The following is a 21,206-nucleotide window of genomic DNA, read 5'->3' on the forward strand; positions in this document are numbered from 1 at the left end:
TCATGGGAAATAGATGGGCAAACAGTGGAAACAGTGTCAGACTTTATTTTTCTGGGCTCCAAAATCACTGCAGATGGTGACTGTAGCCATGAAATTAAAAGATGCTTGCTCCTTGGAAGGAAAGTTATGACCAACCTAGATAGCATATTGAAAAGCAGAGACATTACTTTGCCAACAAAGGTCCATCTAGTCAAGGCTATGGTTTTTCCTGTGGTCATGTATGGATGTGAGAGTTGGACTGTGAAGAAGGCTGAGCACTGAAGAATTGATGCTTTTGAAGTGTGGTGTTGGAGAAGACTCTTGAGAGTCCCTTGGACTGCAAGGAGATCCAACCAGTCCATTCTGAAGGAGATCAGCCCTGGGATTTCTTTGGAAGGAATGATGCTAAAGCTGAACAATACTTTGGCCACCTCATGCGAAGAGTTGACTCATTGGAAAAGACTCTGATGCTGGGAGGGATCCGGGGCAAGAGGAGAAGGGGACGACAGAGGATGAGATGGCTGGATGGCATCACTGACTCGATGGACGTGAGTCTGAGTGAACTCCAGGAGTTGGTGTTGGACAGGGAGGCCTGGCGTGCTGCGATTCATGGGGTTGCAAAGAGTCAGACACGACTGAGAGACTGATCTGATCTGATCTGATGGTTTTTCCAGTGGTTATGTATGGATGTGAGAATTGGACTATAAAGAAAGCTGAGCACCAAGGAATTGATGCTTTTGAACTGTGGTGTTGGAGAAGACTCTTGAGAGTCCCTCGGACAGCAAGAAGATCCAACCAGTCTATCCTAAAGGGAATCAGTCCTGGGTGTTCACTGGAAGAACTGATGGTGAAGGTGAAGCTCCAATACTTTGGCCACCTGATGCAAAGAAGTGACTCACTTGAAAAGACCCTGATGCTGGAAAAGATTGAGGGCAGGAGTAGAAGGGGACGCAGAGGATGAGATGGTTGGATGGCATCACTGCCTCAATGGACATGGGTTTGGGTGGACTCCAGGAGTTGGTGATGGACAGGGAAGCCTGGCGTGCTGCGATTCATGGGGTCGCAAAGAGTCAGACACGACTGAGCAACTGAACTGATACTGATATCCATTATTAGCCAGTAAATATGTAATTCATTGGAAGGATTAATGCTGAAGCTGAAACTCCAATACTTTGGCTATCTGATGAGAAGAACTGACTCACTAGAAAAGACCCTGATGCTGGGAAAGATTGAAGGTGGGAGGAGAAGGGGACGACAGAGGATAAGATGGTTGGATGGCAACACCCATTCAAGACATGAGTTTGAGTAGCTCTGGGAGTTGGTGATGGATAGGGAAGCCTGGAGTGCTGCAGACCACAGGGTTGCAAAGAGTCGGACACAACTGAGCGACTGAATTGAACTGAACTGAAATATATAATTAACTGGAGGAGTTAATGTTCACCCTTAAGGATAGAGTTTATCAGGATCTATTAATATCTATTAATATATTAAGTAAGTAAAGTAGCTCAGTCGTGTCCAACTCTTTGCAACCCCATGGACTGTGGCCTACCAGGCTCCTCTGTCCATGGAATTTTCCAGGCAAGAGTACTGGAGTTGGTTGCCATTTCCTTCTCCAGGGGACCTTCCCGACCCAGGGATCAAACACGAGTCTCCAGCATTGCAGACAGATGTTTTACCGTCTGAGCCACCAGGGAAGACATTAATATGTTAATCTATTAGTATATATCTATTAATATCTATTAATATAAGGAAAAACACTTACGCGCAAAAATAGGCATTTTCTAGTAGATTTACAACAAACAGATCCTCACATTCAGGTCGATCATTTATAAGATGCCATCAGTGATCAGTGTATAAACATTGATATTAACAAGTCATTTGTGACATATATTACAAGCATGTATCCAAATACCCAAAGGACTATAACTTAAACCATGAGTTCATTTATTGAGCAAATGCAAAGAATGGCTTTCACCTTATAGCTAAGGCTTAAAATACACTTTAAAACTTTAAGTCCTAACGATCTATAAACTTAAAAGTACGTTTATGTATAATTTGTAACAATATGGGGAAAAAATAAAGTTAATCATGGCGATGTGTCTTAATCCAAAAGTTAAAAATCCAAATAAATTTCACATGTGGATTAAGTGGGTTTTCTTTATTCAAGTACATATTTTGACTATAATACATGACAATGGAAAACCCACCAGATAAAGTACTGTAGTCTATCATTTGGTGTATTTCTAGGATGATTTTTCAGGTGATTCTTCAGGATCTGACATCAATGCCTAACACAGGCTTTCCAATGCCAATGTGTGAGTTCTAGAAGCCAGTGCCTCTATGTTTCTTCAGATGCCATTTTCTCCCACCTACTTTCTCCTCCATTACTTACAAAAATCCCACCCTAAAACTCAATCTATGTCATTAAATTAACATAATCAAACAGTAGTATGCATTTTCCCACAAAGATAATAGTTATTAAATGAGAGTCAACTTACTATCTCCTTTTCTCAAACTTTTGAAAGATTTATGTACTCTCTAAAGAGTCAAAGTACCATACAACACAAAACACGCATAGAACCTTATCACCAGGTTCACATAATATGCTGGAAATTGTTAAAGTACTCAAAACCTTAATTCTCCTGGGAAAGCAATTCTCAATTGGAAACTACAGTTTACAAACAGAAGGCTGTGCTTTAATAAGTAAAAATTAGTACCTGATTTGGTATAAAGCAATTGTGAGATCTTTTCTCATTAGTAAAGTGCTTAATTAAGAAACCTTTTCCAGTACATAACGTGTCAAAGGCACAAAATGTCTTTGTCTCTCTCTTCAAAACATTAGTTTCTAAAACTACAGTATTATTAATTTAAATTTTACTTAATCAGTAAGTTTTACTGTTTTTTTTTTCCTGTCAATAACAAAAACAAACTACTTGAAGAAAAACATTTAATTTTTATTTTCAAAACTTTGCCACAAACATACATACAACATTAAATTTGATGCCCTTGTGAGCTGTCCATGTGCCATGAAGTACTTATGACAAAAAACATATGTATGCTTTAGGATAAGAGTTAAAAAGGAATCAAGATAGCTTCCAAAAAGGGGGAGGAGAAGGGGAATCAATAAATTAGAAGTCATAGCTTTCATTTTATAAAAAATAGTTTGAATAATCTTCTTATAAATCTTTAATGTTTACAAAAGCAGGAAATACATTTAAAATAGTCTTTAACACAGATTCATTAGCACAATGTGGTTACAGTCAGAAAATAACAACTAAAATGGTATTTCAGTAGTTTACATTCTCATCTCAGCAAATTCCACATAACATTTTACCAATTTGCAATTCAAAATAAGATTTAACTGACAAGGCCAGACTAGTTGTGGATAGTACATGAATATCAAGCTATGTTCCACTTATCATATTTTACCAAAAATTTTAACATAGCTCAATGATAGGTACAATAACAATACTTGACTGCATGGTTATCACCCATGACTACTGCACTGCAGCTTAAAACATGCTTTGGTCAGTAAATTAAAAAGATCTATAAATCAAATAACAAGACCAGAAAAGTTATTTTAGTACCAATTCCCTGAACTTAAGTAAACTTTAAATACATTGACAAGGTAAGGAAAAAGTATATTTAAATATACAGAGAGGTTTCTATATTTTTAACCATTTGGCATTTTATATTAATAATTTCCTGTTTAAAATAATATTTTATACTCCTGTACACTGATTATCATAACTCTCTGAGTTAAAACTAAATTAGAGTTACCTTCCTAGAATGTCCAGTTGTGAATGCATTACTTGTCTCTTTTGCATTTCCATGAAGATGGTCCTTCATCCTGTAATTTTTTAAGTTTTGGACCAAGAAAGAACCACCAACCAAATCCAATCAAAACACAAATAACAGATTCCACATAATAACCATCCAGTGCAGTAACACACGAGCCACCGAGTTTTTTGCAAAGCTGTAAAAATAAAATTATAATAAATACTCCACAATTTCAAAATGGAAGTATTCAGCACTTTATACGTTTCTACTTTGTGATTTAAAGGATTAATCAAAATACTTTTGTGCTCAAACATTTCATTCAAGTGACAAAACTAGTTAATGTATCTTTTTTTAATGTTAGATATATTTTTTATTACTACCCCCAAAAAAGAGGGGAACTGTTATAGAATTAAAGAGATGTAACAGGAAAAATAATAAAACACAGTAAAGGGAACTTATATGGACCCTAATTTAAATAAAACAACTATAAAAAGAAAAAAGGTATGCACTCAAGAAGTATTTAAGGATACAGGGTCATGCTCATGTCACAATGTTAAGTAAAATTTTGTTGTTGTTGTTCAGTCGCTAAGTCGTGTCCAACTCTTGGACCCACAGATTGTAGCCTGCCAGGCCCCTCTGTCCATGGGGTTTCCCAGGCAAGAATATTGGAGTGGGTTGCCATTTCCTTCTCCAAAGTTAATGTATCTTAATCTGTCTAATGCTACTAAGAGTATTAAAAACAATTTTCAGCTCTTGCTGTAAACAATATTCATTTTCAAGATACAGCTTTTCATATTTGGAAGTGTGCAGAAATTTTCAATGAGTTTACTCTAGAAGTGGGTTAATGTTACTTTGAAATAATTTACCAACGAACTACTAACCACTCAGTTTTAGCTCCATTTGTAACATGAAAGCCAATGGAATTTCCCTTCTATCATTATAAAACTTTCATGTACTAATATTAAATTCCTATTGTATAGGACAATGGTACACAAGGTAGAGGAGATTCCTTCCTTGCTGAGAAGGAACTCCAAGTGAGCTACTTTTACTGATTTGAGTGTGTTATACCCTCAGTTACGGTGGGAAAGAAAAAAACTATTAGAGACTGGGCAGATATGATTTTAAAAAGATGAAGTACCTCTAGAGGCAAAATGAGGAAATTAGTATCTTAATATTCGCTTACTATTAACTAAAATTGCAACTTACTTACCTCAACAGCATCAGGTGTTCGGCAATTCTGGTTTGATGCTCCTACACACTCTTTTACTGTGAGGGGATCTACCAGCCAAAGAGCTACCGTAGAAGGCCAGTTTCCTCCCAGGTTGGACACAGTATTTAAAAGGGTCATATATGTTCCGCCAATAAGTGGATCACTAACCTTCGCATTAAAAGCCATTATGGAAACATACATGCTGTACAATGTAACCTACAAGGAAAACATAAAACATCTTCAGGACAACTAAACTTTAGAAAGATATGGTCTAAATTAAGAACATTAAAAGCATAAATCTGAAAATTAATTTTCATGACTCTTTTTAAACTCAAACCAACAAATATTTATTGAGCCCCTGCTACAGGCCAGGCTTTAAGTCTGGTCACAGTAATACAAAGATGAATAAGATACAGTCCTTCTGTGCCCTTGAAGAATTTATTCTAAGCTGGGAAAACGGGAATAAATAAATACAATTAAATGTAGTAAATACTGTAAAAAGAGGAAGTGCATACATCATGCTATCAGGGCCTAAATAAACAGGAGATTAATTCTATCACATGTATTCAAGGAAGGCTCAATTGAGAATGACAAGTGAGGTGGCACTGAAGGATGCATACAGTAATAAGCAAAACTTCATATTTATACCATACCTAAAGATATCATATGTGTGGATATATGTATTATACATGTAAGCACTCAAATATCCAAAGGTAATATGAATATATAATTATATGCATATAACTTTCTTATATATAATTAAAAATTTACATGACAAACTGAAGAGGAAAATCTCCTTGAGAGGCAAAAAGTGCTTAAGCAGAAAGAATTAACCCTCCATTTAGGAACATGAAAACACAGGTTCGATCCTTGGTCAGGGAACTAAGATCCCATATGCCATGGAGCAGCTAAGTCCGTGTGCCACTACTACTGAGTTTGCACACTCTGCAGCCCATGCCACAACTAGAGAAGATCTCAAGTGCCACAACTAAGATCCAAGACAGCCAAATAAATATATATATATGTGTGTGTGTGTATATATATTTAAATCCACAAGGTTTAAAGTTTACTAATTTCTTCAGTATCCAATTCATGCATAAATCTTAAAATTTATTATCATTATTTTAAGGAAACTGTAGAAAAACATCTTTATTTTACACAGGACAGTTTACTGCCTGGGAAAAACCACTGCAAGCTTACCTGATGTAACGCATAACTCAGCAGCACTACAATATAGTAATATATAGGGAATCCCCCTTGATGTTCTACTTTAGGAGTCCACCAGACCAGTAGAGCATATTCTAATCCAAACAATAATCTACAGAATAAGAAAGAAAGGTGGAGTTGACTTCTATTTTAGGTTAAAAAAGAATAACAGAAACAGAAATCTGTGTGCCTACCATATGAAAGAAGCCTGAATCTAAAACCTGTTAGGAAGTTTAAAAGAGATGAAAGTGCATATAAATGATACAGAAGTTAAGATGTTTTTCAAGCCTTTTACCATTTACACTCTATACATAGACATTAGTGATACTGATGACTGTTCCTCATTTAACCTCTCTTATTTAGTAAGGTTTCATTTCATTTTTACCTGTAGGGCATGGCTTTGTAAAATATGTTTAGTGGCTGGGGACCTGCAGTGTATCTGCTGATAATCAGAGGCAATATTATTTGCAAAGGAACCATTGGAACTGCCAGTAAGGCTAAATGTTCTTTGGGTACTCCCTCTTCTACCAATTTCAGTCCTGTTACTGCATCTGCTGCTGAAAAACCAATCTGCAATATAAAAACAAAAAAATATTTTAATTTATGACTTATGAAATATTTTCCTCCAAGTATACGTAAGTAATTTAGAAACCTCAGTCTTATCAATGACTCATGCCAGTTAGAAGTAAGTATCATATCTGGTACAACAAGCAAGTTATGGAGGCATACTTAGCTCTATGGTCTACTTACAAATATGGAGTGAAAACAAGTGAAAATTCAGCAGTCTTTGAACTGTAATTTTAATTACAATTAAATTTCCATTTCAAAAATTTCTGTCTCACAATCAACAGTGTTCAAGTCTAAACTTACTGCTCTGTATATTTTAAGTTTAAAAGAAAAGCTCTGGACTCCAAATAAATCTGGTTAAAATGAAGTATCATTGCCACATACCATACACATTTTTGATGATTTCTGACTGACAACAAAAAGTCATCTAGCTTTTCAAAAGTAATTCTGAGAAAACATATCTAAGAGGTTGATTTAAATGATGGATAAAAAAAAAAAGTATGCTTAGATTAATTCTTAAAAACAACCACAAAAAAAAGAGTAAGAATGCTAAAATATTGTAGTGTGCAAAGTTTGAGGTGAAACAAGATATTTAGATGGCCTCAAAGTACTTCCCTACAAATGAATTTTTAATTACAAAAGGAAAAATAATAATCTTGCAATGTATTAAACAAGGTAATCAAGGTTAACACAATAATTAATGGTTAAAGGGACATGATATGGCTCCTGATAAACTTCCCTGAAGATTCACAGTATTATTTCTGTGATATTTCTGACATATATTCACAAAATGGACCTAAACATGAAGAAACATTAGACAAACATAAACGGAAGGCCTTTCTACAGAATAACCGGCCTGTCTTCTTTAAAAGTGTCTAGATCACTACATACCACTATATAGATAGATAACCAACAATGACCTACTGTAGAGCACAGGAAACTCTACTCAAAATTCTGACAACCTATATGAAAAAAGAATCTAAAACAGAATGAATATATGTATATGTGTAACTGAACTACTTTCCTGTACACCTGAAACTAATACAACATTGTAAATCAATTATGATCCAATAAAATAAAATAATATTTTTTAAAAGGTCCAGGATGGACTTCTCTGGTGGTCCAGTGATAAAGAATCCCCCTGCCAATGCAGCGGACACTAGTTCAATCCCTGGTCTGGGAAGATTCCACATGCAACAGAGCAACGAAGCCCCACAACTACTAAGCCTGTGCTTAGTACTGAATACTAAGTACTTAATACTGAAGCCCAGCACCCTAGAGCCCAGGAGCTTCACTAAGAGAAGCCACCACAATGAGAAGCCTGTGTACTCCAACTAGAACATAGCCCTCACTCGGTGCAAACAGGGAAAGCCCATGCAGTATAAAAGACCCAGCACAGCCAAATATAAACAAATAAGTAATCTTAAAAAAAAAAACCAAAAAAAAAGTGTGCCCAGCAGGTCATGAAGAACAAAGAAGGGCTCATACCAACTAAATGCAGTATGTGATCCTAAATTGGATTGCTGGCCAGAAAAAAATTAAGTTATAAAGGCTGCTCTAGGGGATAACTAGGGAAATCTGGATACGGACTATGACTAGAAAACGGTATTGTGTTGGACTTCCTTGGTGGTAGTGGCTAAGAATCCACCTGCCCATGCAGGGGACACGGGTTCAATCCCTGGTCTGGGAAAATCGCATATGTTGTGGAGCAACTAGAGCCCAAGCACTGCAACTACTGAGCCTGTGCTTTAGAGCTCGTGGGCCACGAGTACTGAGCTGGTGTGCTGCAACTACTGAAGCCCATGCTCCACAAGAGGAGAACCAACTGCAGGGAGGAGCCAGCGCACTGCAACGAGGAGCCAGGGCACTGCAACAAGGAGCAGCCCCCACTCACTGCAACTAGAGAAAGCCCGCATGCAGCAATGAAGACTCAGCATAGCAGAAAATAAATAATTTGCTAAAAGGAAAATGGTATTGTATCAATTTAAACTTCCTGATTTTTTATCAAGTTGTGGCTTTGCAGGACGAAGTCCTTATTCTTAGGAGATACACTACATACTTAAAGCATTTATGGATAAAAGGGCATGATATGTACAAATTACTATCTAATACTTCATAAGAAATATGTAAAATAACATAATTTACAGAATAAAAAAGTAGACCTAACTATTAACAATTAATTATAGAATTTGGATAAACATATGGGTATTCCTCCAATTATACAAGTAAATTTTCAGTAAGTAAAAATATACAAATAAAAAATATTTTAACACTAAATATTACTTCAAATACTTTAACTTCTCAGAATGAAGCCAAAGAGCGAAGTTCACACACAAAAAATTAAAAGTCAAAGATATTTCATACTTTCTCTTCCCAACTTAAAAGTGGTGTAGGAGATATCTGCAATACATATATCCAACAAAAGCCCTCATATCCAGGATACATAAAAAATAAAAATTCTACAAATTTAAAGAAAGGGGGAACTCTGGATATTCAAATGGCCAATAACCATATGAGAAGATGCTCAATTTCTTTAGTCATCAGGGAAATTAAAAATTATAATCCTAATGAGATGCTATGACATACCCGCCAGAAAGGCTAAAATTGAAAAGACAATACTATGGTTTCAAGGCTGTGTAATGACTAAAACTCTCTAACAGTGCTTGTGGTAGGGAAAATTGGAACAATCAAGAAACTGTTTATAGTATAGACTATGCATTTCTTATATTAATGCATATAGACTATGCATTTCTTATGGCCCAGCAATTCTACTCCTAGGTATTTACCCAGCAGAAATGTTTACCTACATTCACCAAAAGTAACGTACACAAAAGTTCACAGAAGCACTAGTTATAATGGTCCAAAAGTAGAAATAACCTAAACATCTCCTGATAGAATGGGATAAATAAATTGTGGTATATTCCTACAAAGGAATATTATAAGCAACAAGATGAACAAACTATTGCTATAAATAATATGGATAAATTACACAAATATGATGTTGAGTAAAAGAGTACAAGAGCCAGACGTAAGAAAACATACTGGATACTCCACTTATATAAAACTGGAAAGTAGGGAAAACTAATCTATGATGTTAAAAGTTAGAAGAGACGTTACTTTTAATGAGGTTTACTTTAAAGGGGGAACATGGAATTCTAGACTCTGTATTTGAAGCAACTCCTTATATATTGCTGCTGCTAAGTCACTTCAGTCGTGTCCGACTCTGTGCGACCCCCATAGACGGCAGCCCACCAGGCTTCCCCGTCCCTGGGATTCTCCAGGCAAGAACACTGGAGTGGGTTGCCATTTCCTTCTCCAATGCATGAAAGTGAAAAGTGAAAGTGAAGACGCTCAATCGTGTCTGACTGTAGCGACCCCATGGACTGCAGCCTACCAGGCTCCTCCGTCCATGGGATTTTCCAGGCAAGAGTACTGGAGTGGGGTGCCATTGCCTTCTCCTGGTGACAGTATAAATTATAAAATCTTTTAGAAAGCAATTTAACAATCATACTCACTGAATCTACTGGAAGGAAAGAACCTAAGAATCTACTGGAAGGAAATATTCAGAACACCAAAGAATTACACCCAAATATATTCACTAGTACAGTTTTGTAATTAAAACACATGGCAAATTAAATATACAATAATAGAAAAAATTAGTAAATTATAGCACATTTATATACTGTAACAATTTATAGCTATTAAAAAGCATGTTATCAAATATTAATGATATAGGAATATGGAATAAGACAATAACAAGATAAAAATTACATGCAATTTCACTTTTAAAGTATTTGTGTGTATATATTAACTATAGCTAATGTATTAATTATATTTATACATGTAAAGTGTGTATATACATGTGCATGCACATACATATACCTACATAGGGGAAAGCAGAAATATACCAAAAATACTACCAATGGTTATCTCTAAATGATGTAATTAGATAATACATTATAATAGTATTAACTTTCTTGAACCTTTGAAATTAAAAGACACTTACTCCTTGGAAGGAAAGTTATGACCAACCTAGACAGCATATTAAAAAGCAGAGACATTACTTTGTCAACAAAGGTCCATCTAGTCAAGGCTACGGTTTTTCCAGTGGTCATGTATGAATGTGAGAGATGGACTATAAAGAAAGCTGAGCACTGAAGAATTGATGCTTTTGAACTCTGGTTTTGGAGAAGACTCTTCAGAGTCCCTTGGACTGCAAGGAGATCCAACCAGTCCATCCTAAAGGATATCAGTCCTGGGTGTTCATTAGTAGGACTGATGTTGAAGCTGAAACTCCAATACTTTGGCCAGCTGATGCGAAGAGGTGACTCATTTGAAAAGACCCTGATGCTGGGAAAGATTGAGGGCAAGAGAAGGGGACGACAGAGGATGAGTGGGTGGATGGCATCACCGACTCAATGGACATGGGTTTGGGTGGACTCTGGGAGTTGGTGATGAACAGGGAGGCCTGGTGTGCTGCGGTTCATGGGGGTCACAAAGAGTCGGACATGACTGAGTGACTGAACTGAACTGAACCTTTTAGCATTTTCTAAAGTTGAACCTTAAGTTTAAACCTTCCTAAAATTTCCTAAAAACCCAACCCTCCCTATCAGAGAGGGAAAACTCACTATTTCAAAACAATGAGACTATAATTTTTACTTTAGTGTTATCAAAATATAGCTATGAAAGTGTTTATATAGATAGGTTTAAATATATAGTTCAAAAATCCTGTAACCAATTTTATATTTTAGGAATAATAATTCTAATAGTTCATTATAACAAAGTATACTTACCTTTCTTCTAGCATAATCTCTTTAAAATATTTTAGAACTATAAAAAATTAAGACATCTTAATAGAGAAAACATATAGAATTGTCACCAAAACATCCATTTGTTTGATGGTATATTTCTTTTTAACATTTTGAAATAGTTCAACTGATTTTTAAATAGACTTCTAATATTCATTTCCATATCTTTGTAAATTACTTTCTAAGTAAGTAATTTCAATACCTTTGACATTAAGTATATACTCATTCTAATAGCAGAATGCTGTTAGTTTTTCATAGCATTCATTTCCCTTCTGAGCATTAATATCATTCATTAAAAACACTGACAATGACTACAAGTACTTCAAATTGGCATAATTTTTTCAAGATCCTAAGACATTTAGCTTAGTTTGAAATTATGTCTGATTTGCTATCATCACATCTGTTTAAATACATTTAGTAAATAAAGTATATTAGTTATCATTGTTAAATTCTAGTATTAGTGAAAAGGGACTTATGAAACAGCAGCAGAAGTATTCCATGATATCGGTACTTGTAACAGAATGGGGGATTTGCTTTATCAATCTCTTACCTTTGCAGTTAGAATCAGAAGGCAAAATGTCAGAACTGCGGGCATTTTTACAATTGCAAAAAGCAGCTTGTAAGTGTCTGTGATCCCTTGAGTTTCTTCTTTTCCTACTGATACTTCTTTGTTTTCTTTTTTCAGTAGGGCAACTAAAGTTGTTGTTATCAAAAATACAGTTCCCCAGAAGAAAAGGAAATCTGAAATTTAAAATGTTTTATATCTATAATTAACATGTGAAATAATGTACCTTCACTGATACTAAATAATTCTGTACACAACTTTTTCTCAACTAAAATCTGTTAAAAAAAAAAAAATCAACACATAGGGCTTGTCATTGGCACCAGACCAAGCACAGCAGATACAAGACATTACACAGACCCAGAACAGACAGCGATACTTAACAAGGAAAAAGGAAAGGGTTTAGTGGGTTGAATGAAATAAAAGTCTATTATGTCATTTTATTTAAGGGCAGGAGATGATTTCCATATCCCATAAGATCTATCAGTCATAAATTCTTAAGCACCTAAATCATTTCAGTTCTTTATTAAATTTTGACAACTTAGACAACAAACATGATCATTTACATTAAATTTTCGGCCTTTTGTTTTTAAACTTTGTTTTTAATCTGTTTAAGAATATTCTCTTTCAATTCTGTGATACATAAACATAACACACTCTTTTGGTTGTTTCAGTGGAAGAGAGCTGGGCCACTGGCCAATATTTTAAACAAGCAGAGAGAGTGAATAATGTTCTGGAAGATTCTGCATAATAGCTAAAAATAATATTAATAATAGAGGCACTATTTCTTGAGTGCATACCATGTGCTATAAATGTGCTAAGCAGTTTACACATATCATTCCCTTTACTACAACAACACAATAGATGAAGTTATCACCAGTCCCAATTTTCAGATGATGAAACAGGCTGAGAGAAGGCTGAAACATTGCCTGAAGTTACATTTGAAGTCAGCGCCTCATACAACCCATTTTAAAAACTGTATCTCCTTAACTACCATGAGAATGCATCTTATTTTATCTCTATGAAAATGCATAACTCTCTCTCGGTTCCTTCATTTGTAAAGTAAGAAGACTTGCCTAGAAAATTCCAGGTGTTTTCTAGCTCTAACATTCTGGAACTGTATTACATGTGTTTGCTTTTTAGTTTATTGCTAATGCAACACAATCAACTAACTGTTCATGAAGTCTAGCCATCTTTTTCCAAAAAAGGTAGACCTTCCTTAAGTCAAGGTTTTCCTCTATTAGTCTTGTTCTGCTGTGCTAGGTAAAGGTAGCTACTACAGTTTAAAACTCACTTATGATGAAGGCAAACAGCATCATAGATCAACTTAACTCACAGTATAGATCAAATTCACCTTAGTATTTAAATAATCCTTTCTTACCTGTTTTTTCATTTGATTTTTAAAAAAATGTTATATATTCTTATTTATTTATTTGACTGCACCAGGTCTTAGTTGTTGCATGTGGATCTAGTTCCCTGATCAGGGATCAAACCTGGGCCCCCCGCATTGGGAATATGGAGTCTTAGCCACTGGACCATCAGGCAAGCTCCCTATTTCATTTGATTTTTGTAGTCAACATGTGAGACAAGCAAAACAGGCATTATTACTATGAGAGACAAGGAAAAGCTCAGAATATTTAAATCTTTGCCATAGGTCCAATTAAGAGGCAGAACCTAATAAATCTTCTGATTTGGGTTCCATTATTTCATACTGCTTATATAAAGTTTTTTGTTTTTTTTTTTAATACTGTTGAATTAAGAATCTACTAGGACTTCCTGGTGGTCCAGTGGTTAAGAATCTGCCTACCAATGCTGGGAACATGGGTTTGATCCCTGGTCTGGGAAGCTTCCACATGCAGTGGGGTAACTAAGCCCATGCATCACAGCTACTGCAGCGCACATGCCCTAGAGTCTGTGCTCTGCAACGAGAAGCCACAGCAATGCGAAGCCCATGTACCACAACCAGAGAGCAGCCTGCTCACTGCAACTAGACGGCGCAGCAACAAAGTCCCAGCACAGCCAAAACTAAATCAATACACTTAAAACATAAAAAGAATCTACTTGAATTGGCTAATTAGTCTCCAGAAGGGTAACCAAAAATGAGGCTCTGCTATTCAAATTATGCAAATAAAAAAGCTAAATCTTCTCAAACATACATGGAAATTTGTATTCTGAGATGAATTCTTCTCTCCATAACAGGAATTTACACAGATGGACCCCAACTTATGAAGGCCTCACTTGAGATTTTTCAATTTTATGATAGTGTGAAAGCAATATGCCTTCAGTAGAAACTGCACTTCAAACTTCCATCTTTTCCCAGGCTAGCAATATTCATTATGAACCTCTGCTGTGAAGTTGGGCAGCACCTGAAAGTTACGGCTCCCAGTCAGCTACACAATCACAAGGCTAAATGCACCACCATTCTGTACCCAGACAAGCACTATGGTTTTCACTTTCAGTACAGTCTCAGTAATTACATGATATTCAACACTCTGCTATAAGACAGGCTTTGTGTTAGATGATTTTGCCTCACTGTGGGCTAATGTAAGTGTTCTGAGCACGTTTAAGGTAGGCAAGACTAAGTTAAGACTTAAAAATTTTCAACTTATACTGGGCTTACTAGACATAACCCCATCAAAAGTTGAGAAGAAGCCATCATTAATTCTAGATATCAGAAGAAAAACAGGAAATAGGAAAAACTGAGATTCCTAAATGCAAAGGTATTCACTTTAAAATGCACTAATAAATACATATCTTATGATTAAAGCTCATTAAAATAACATCACAACATAACTTCTAGTTTGTATTAACATAGTTTTGAAATCTAGTTCAAAACCAATGAACAACAATTTAAAGATTATTCTTACAATTAAGTGAGGCTAATGTTCATTATTTTTGCATTCTTAATTTCGTCTGTGAAACTGACAAATAATGACATTTATGGAATATCATCTGTAATATTTATTCTCATTAAAGTTCTTGTTCATTATTTGATTTAAATGAGCAATTCAAGAAACCCTGAAAAAAGCTTTCACTGTCACCAGAAATTTCAATTAACGGTCTTTATAAAAATCTTAAGTGAAAATTTAAACTAAAGTTATATACTACTTTCAGCAAAAATTTTTTTAGTATAGTATTTTTTGTTTAGTGTATTCTCCCAGTTTTAATGAACAAAATCTTTATCTAAATTTAAACTCTTTGATCCAGTGCAAAGAGAGAAAAAAAATTAATAAGAACAAGTTAAACGGGTTCAGTATTGTTTGCAGATAAGCTTATGCAACAATTCACCAGTATTCATAAAGGATATAACAGTCAACTCCTGAATGTCTATTATGCCAAGGCAAAACACAGGACAGTGCAGTAAGTCTCCAAATCACTCTCTAAGACAAGCATTGTTATTCCTACTTTATACTCAGTGAAAGAGAATCACAAACCAGAAAGTACCAGAGGGGGGATTCAAATTCAGATCTGATTCTGAAACAAGAATGCGTCCCATTATACTACTCAGATGCTCAGACACACCTACTGCAAGGAAGCTCTCTTCCGATCAGACAGACAGACCTGAGGAAAAAGGTACTTATTTTAGCTCCAATTATGAAGTCTGGAACGTAGATACTGGAGCAAACCTTCAAGGCTTTGGACCAGGCCTCCAGATCCTCTGTGGCGTAGGTTCATTCTCTTCCACCATCAGAAAAGGTAGAAAAATTAAGCACAGTCTGATAAGAACCATCCTTGGATCAGAACAGCTTCTCTCTAACTCTCACAGTGTGGGAATTAACCTCAGTCCTTCAGAAGTCAGTGGCAGGAAAACAAACTTTCAGTTTCTGTTTTACATTACCATCAGGCCTTCCTTTTATCTTGCTTTCAGCACAGCTTTCTCTGCTTCACAAGTCAGAGTATGAAGGGACTTTAGACAGCTATCATCAGTCCACTGCTCTCACTTTCACCATGGAAGACACTGAAATAGAAATACTATGTATCTGGCCCTGGCTCACTAGCTAAGTCTCAACAAAAAACAGAACTTTCTTCTATGTCACAAACCACTCCCTTAAGCATTTTCTCAAAACATCTATGCCAAAGAGCATTCCCAGAAAATGCTGTTTTGATTATACAATATAGTATATCTTATTTGAGGATTAGAATTTTTGAAAGACAGCATGCAATGGAAAAACTGACTAAACACAAAGCTAATTTTGAAATCTTCATAATCCTTTGGTTTTCCTAACCCCTTAGAGAGGTGCCATGTTTGAGATCACATACTTTTTCATTAACTCCAGCAATGTTAGGTTCTCCTCTGGGGTAGAAGAAATGGTTTCTTCAATCAAGCACCCGATTAAGCAGCTGTCTGGTTATCAAGAGCCCTATTGTCCCAAAACATTAAACTCAGCCCAGGATGCAAAACTGAAGCTTAGAGACCAATAGATGCAATGCTCCCATCTCATGCTAAATCTGGAGCATGTATCACTGAACAGAAGAAAATGAACCACTCTTTCCATGTTTTAAGGGCTTCCCTTGTGGTTCAGCTGGTAAAGAATCTGCCTGCAATGTGGGAGACCTGAGTGCAATCCCTGGGTTGGGAAGATCCCCTGGAGAAGGGAAAGGCTACCCACTCCAGTATTCTGGCCTGGAGAATTCCATGGACTGTATAGTCCATGGGGTCACAAAGCGTTGGACACAACTAAGCAACTTTCACTTTTACTTTTCCATGTTTCAAAATATGTTCAGGTCAAGCACAAAATCCGTATTAATTAAACATACATATATATCTCTACTCTGATGCTATGATAGGAGGCTCTTGCATTCAGTTTTTGTACAACCTATATCCTGACACCCCAAAAATCACTTTTTGTAAGACGAAAGCTGAATTTTGACTTTTTAAAACAGTTGACAGTAAGTAGTCCAAACTATCGCATGAAGATGCAGGGTACATGAGAATAGCTAAAATGAAAAATAATAACAGGAAATGCTGGCAAGGATGCAGAGAAACTGAATCGCTCATATATTGCTGGTAAGGAGAGAAAATGATACAGCCACTCCAGAAAAAATTTGGTCAGTTCCTTTCAAAACTAAAAATGCACTGACAAATAAACCAGCATTTGCATTCCTGGGCACTTATCTGAGAGAAATGAAAACTTATTTGCACATAATAATCATCAAAAAACTAGAAACTACTCAAATCACCTTCAATAAATGAGTGGTAAAACAAAGTGTAGTATGTAAAAAAAAAAAAAAATGGAATATTTCTCAGCAACAAGACAGAACAAATCACTGATCCATGTAACAACTTGGAAAAACCTCAAAGAAATTATTCTAAGTGAAAAGAGCCAATTACCAAAGGACATACACTAAATGATTTCACTTATGTAACATTTCTGAAATAACATAACTATAAAGATGGAAAACAGATTAGGGGCTGGCAGGGATTAGGGATGGAGAGGAGGAAATGGGCATAGCTGTAAAGAAACAACAGCAAAGTATATTGTGGAGAAGGTACAGCTGAGTATTTTGATAGTGGTGTTGGAGGTTACATAAGCTTAAATGTGATAAAACTGCATACAGCAATACAAACATAAATGAGTATAACTTGAAATCTGAATAAACTCTATGGATTGTACCAATGTCAATTCCTTGGTTTTGATACTGTACTATAGTTATATAAGATTTTAACAGTGGAGGCTAGGGAAAGGGTGCATAGGACTTCCCTAAACATTTCTCTGCAACCTCCTGTGAATCTATAATTATTTAAAAATAAAGTTTTTAAAAACTAGTGGGAAATTTAAACGAGAAAAAGTTCTACTAAAAGTTCTATGATTGGGCTAGGAATAAGAAATGCAGGTCTCAACACAACACTGTAAATCAACTATACAATAAAAATTTTTAAAGTAAAGAAATGTAGGTCTCAAACCCATGACAATATAAAATATCTAAAAGGAAAGAAATCCTTAGATGTGCTGAAATCATGTATTCTATAGCTTTAACTGATAACAACTGAAATTCAGCTATCATGTTCAAAAGTAAAGGGGAAAAAATGAAATTTAAAAAGTTTTTCTTATTTAACACCAAACCAAGAAATAGAAATCCTAGAAGGTTACAAACATCTTGCTTTCTGAATATGCACCCTTTCCTTAATAAATATTTCAGCATGTACACTGACATATAAAATACATATTTGTGATCTCCCATACCAAGATATGAGTATGGGAGATCCAAGGCAACCCACTCCAGTATTCTTGCCTGGAGAATCCCATGGACAGAGAAGCCTGGTGGGCTATAGTCCACAGAGTCACAAAGAGTTGGACACACTAAAGCAACACGGCATGCATGCACATATATATATATACACATACACACACACATTGTAAGATATAAACTCCACAGTAAAAAATATAATGAAAAGAACATGAAAAATGCAAGATTTATCCCAAATTGTATTTAAAAGAACAGATGAAATCAGGGGTTTTATATTTTTCATTTTCTAGGAGAGTATCTTGTATTAAGTCTATTTTGCTTTCTCCACTAGAGTTTTTAGGAACACTATAAATGAAAGTAGAAGACTGTAATTAGTGAGGTTCTATAATTCTTTTATTGATGCATTTACATACTAAAGGCTAATTCAACTGGCCTCCAAGTATATTTCAATGAAATTGGAAGTGAAATTCAACATATACCAAATAAGACATATACCAAATAAAATCAAATGCATTTTTAGTTTACAGTGTATTTTGTAAATTAGCTTTTATGCACCCCATCCACAAAATTTCACAGTTCTTTACTGGACAAAGAAAGCTTATAGTACCATTTCTCCTTTGCTTTGTTTTAAAATTTTGGGGTATGGTCTCCAGCTTTTAATATTTAATATCTCCTGAATCTTGTAGCCCCAGTTGTTGTTGTTTAGTTACCAAGTCATGTTGGACTCTTTTGCAATGCCATGGACTGTAGCCCACCGGGCTCCTCTGTCCTTGGGGATTCTCTGGGCAAGAATACTGGAGTGGGTTGCCATTTCCTTTTCCAGGAGATCTTCCTGACCCAGGGATTGAATCTGTGTCTCTCGCGTCTCCTGCACTGGCAAGGTTCTTTACCACTAGCGCCTCCTGAGAAGCCCAGACATGAGGCTACCTACCTGCCTTTAAAAGGGCATGAGTTTTTCAGGTCGCCATTGTCCTCTCCAATAACTTGCACCAGTCTTGCACCAGATCATTTTAGTTGGCAAAACTCCACTATAAATTACTTGTGGGCAGAGAATGGCCAGGTTTTAGTCATCAAATTATAACACCTGTCATATGACTAGTACCAAAAAGGGAATCAATGCTAAGTAAACAAAAAGATGTGGGTCACTTTAAAAACAAAATAACAAACACCCCTTAATCTGTCACTTCTGGGCATCTGGCATTCTGGGAGCATGCTGATGTTTTTTTTTAGACATCAGCAGTCAGAGTGCTGATTTCTCTGGCAGAAAAGCCCAATCAGCATATCTTATATTTAGGTTTTGAAGCTTTCCTTGAAGTTTTTCCTAATTTTCTGACAACTGAAGGAAAAACACCAAATAAACACCGGACACTTATGGCTTAGCAAATCTAAGCCATAAGTAAATCTCTAACTAGCCAATTAAGTTTCCTTATCAGTTTCCTCATCTATAAGAATGAAAGGACTAAAATACATCTTTTCAAGTCATAAAACTTTATGCTGTAATCTCTGTGTTCTTCTGGGTTACTCTCGTATTTCTTGAAACTTAAAAGGTTGTCTCTTTTTGCTACTAAAGATCCTTGAAAACCAACGGGGCAGGACCAAAAGAAGGTTACCTCTGGGTTAAGGACTGTCCTGTATTCCTGAAGGAACCAAAAGGCAATCTCAGCATAATTAAGTTTTTCTTTCTAAGGGATTCTATTAAATATTTTCATCCTATCCTTCCATTCTAAATTGACTAGATTACTACTTTCTTGATATAAAAACTGTTCTTTCTGATTGTATTCTATCTCTATGTATGTGTAGCTCAAAACAAAGTTCTAATCACAGAATATATTTCAGAATTAAAAAAAAAAAAATTATGCATCTTTTAAAGTTTCTCGTTTTCTAAACAGTCACCTCAGTGTTTGCCTCTTCTATTACCTGAGCGACTGTATTTCCTCCATGATTCTCTCTGTGCTAAATTTCTCAAAGCCACTGGTTCTTCTTAGTTATACTAAGTTCCCCCACCCCCTCAAAAAAAAAAAATTATAAATGTGGTATGTACAGTTGTACAAATAAGAATGAAAAAAGCAGGAATTCTTCAACTCTTATTAAAATGCTTGAACCCAAAACAGCAATATACTACGGATATAAAAGCTCAATTAAAAAGTAAGTTATTTTTACAGTTTCCTAGAGAACACAGTTCAAATTCAAAAAAAGACAGCTATTCAAAATAATAAACCAGTGTAAATAAAAATCTAGTGGTATGTCTCTGATCTTCCCAAAGGGGCATGGCTGTGGCTGAGGGAGGATATAGCCATAATGGTCCTTGAACGGATAACTGCATTCTCTGGAAGGATACTGTATGAGTCACTTAGTTAACACACAAGAAAGCTCTAACTTACTCAGTAATTTAGGTTCCATGGCCTCTTCAATCTTGATTTCTCTACTGAGGCTTTCTCATAATAAGGAACACATCATCCTATTAGCCTTTTTTGGTGATATGAACCGTCCAATAAAAAACAAAAAGCAAAACACGTAAAAAGCAACAAGGTGCTGATATGATGCATTCACAAAGGATTTCTGAGCAGAAAATTATCCATAGAGAAGGAGTGCCACCCCAGAACACTAAGAGACAAATCTGGCTAGGTGCATAGCAGTATCACTCAACTATCTTCAGCCTTAAACCAACTAAGAAAATGTATAACTATTAATATTATCAGTAATAGTGGCTCACTAGCAGTTTAAAGAAGTAGAAAGGGGGGTCCCTGACAGGGTGTAGGGATGTGGAGGGGGTGTATACGATTTCAGAAATACAGTTGTGAATCCTTTCCTCCCTTCCCTGAATGTTGTAACCCTTAAAATGCCCTTGCCACTCACCTTGTTGTTGTTTACTAAGTCGTGTCCAACTCTTTCGTGCCCCATGGAC

The 21,206-nt window shown here is 35.7% G+C and overlaps 1 protein-coding gene across 3 annotated transcripts in view; it reads right to left on the minus strand.

Annotated features, from left to right (window-relative positions):
* Positions 1–2,912: 2,912 nt before the first annotated feature.
* The window catches only part of SLC33A1 (solute carrier family 33 member 1), a 20,792-nt gene continuing 2,498 nt past the window's right edge, over positions 2,913–21,206 (minus strand). Inside the window, exons 1-6 of one of the 3 annotated variants that reach the window (XM_086391496.1) lie at positions 20,683–21,206; positions 12,101–12,291; positions 6,561–6,745; positions 6,170–6,287; positions 4,970–5,185; positions 2,913–3,955 (exon numbers count right to left, since the gene is read on the minus strand). The exon at positions 20,683–21,206 is cut by the window's right edge and continues 270 nt beyond it. In XM_086391496.1, coding sequence (XP_086247622.1) covers positions 3,788–3,955; positions 4,970–5,185; positions 6,170–6,287; positions 6,561–6,745; positions 12,101–12,291; positions 20,683–20,701 — 897 coding nt within the window. In that variant the 5' untranslated portion in view covers positions 20,702–21,206 and the 3' untranslated portion in view covers positions 2,913–3,787. The remainder of the gene's footprint in view (positions 3,956–4,969; positions 5,186–6,169; positions 6,288–6,560; positions 6,746–12,100; positions 12,292–20,682) is intronic. The other 2 variants (XM_086391485.1, XR_015160584.1) reach the window with 2 other exon arrangements.

Source organism: Bos grunniens, chromosome 1 (assembly GCF_055505025.1).
Source record: "Bos grunniens cultivar Pamir isolate PY7600 chromosome 1, Bosgru_T2T1.0, whole genome shotgun sequence".
Classification (NCBI taxonomy): domain Eukaryota; kingdom Metazoa; phylum Chordata; class Mammalia; order Artiodactyla; family Bovidae; genus Bos; species Bos grunniens.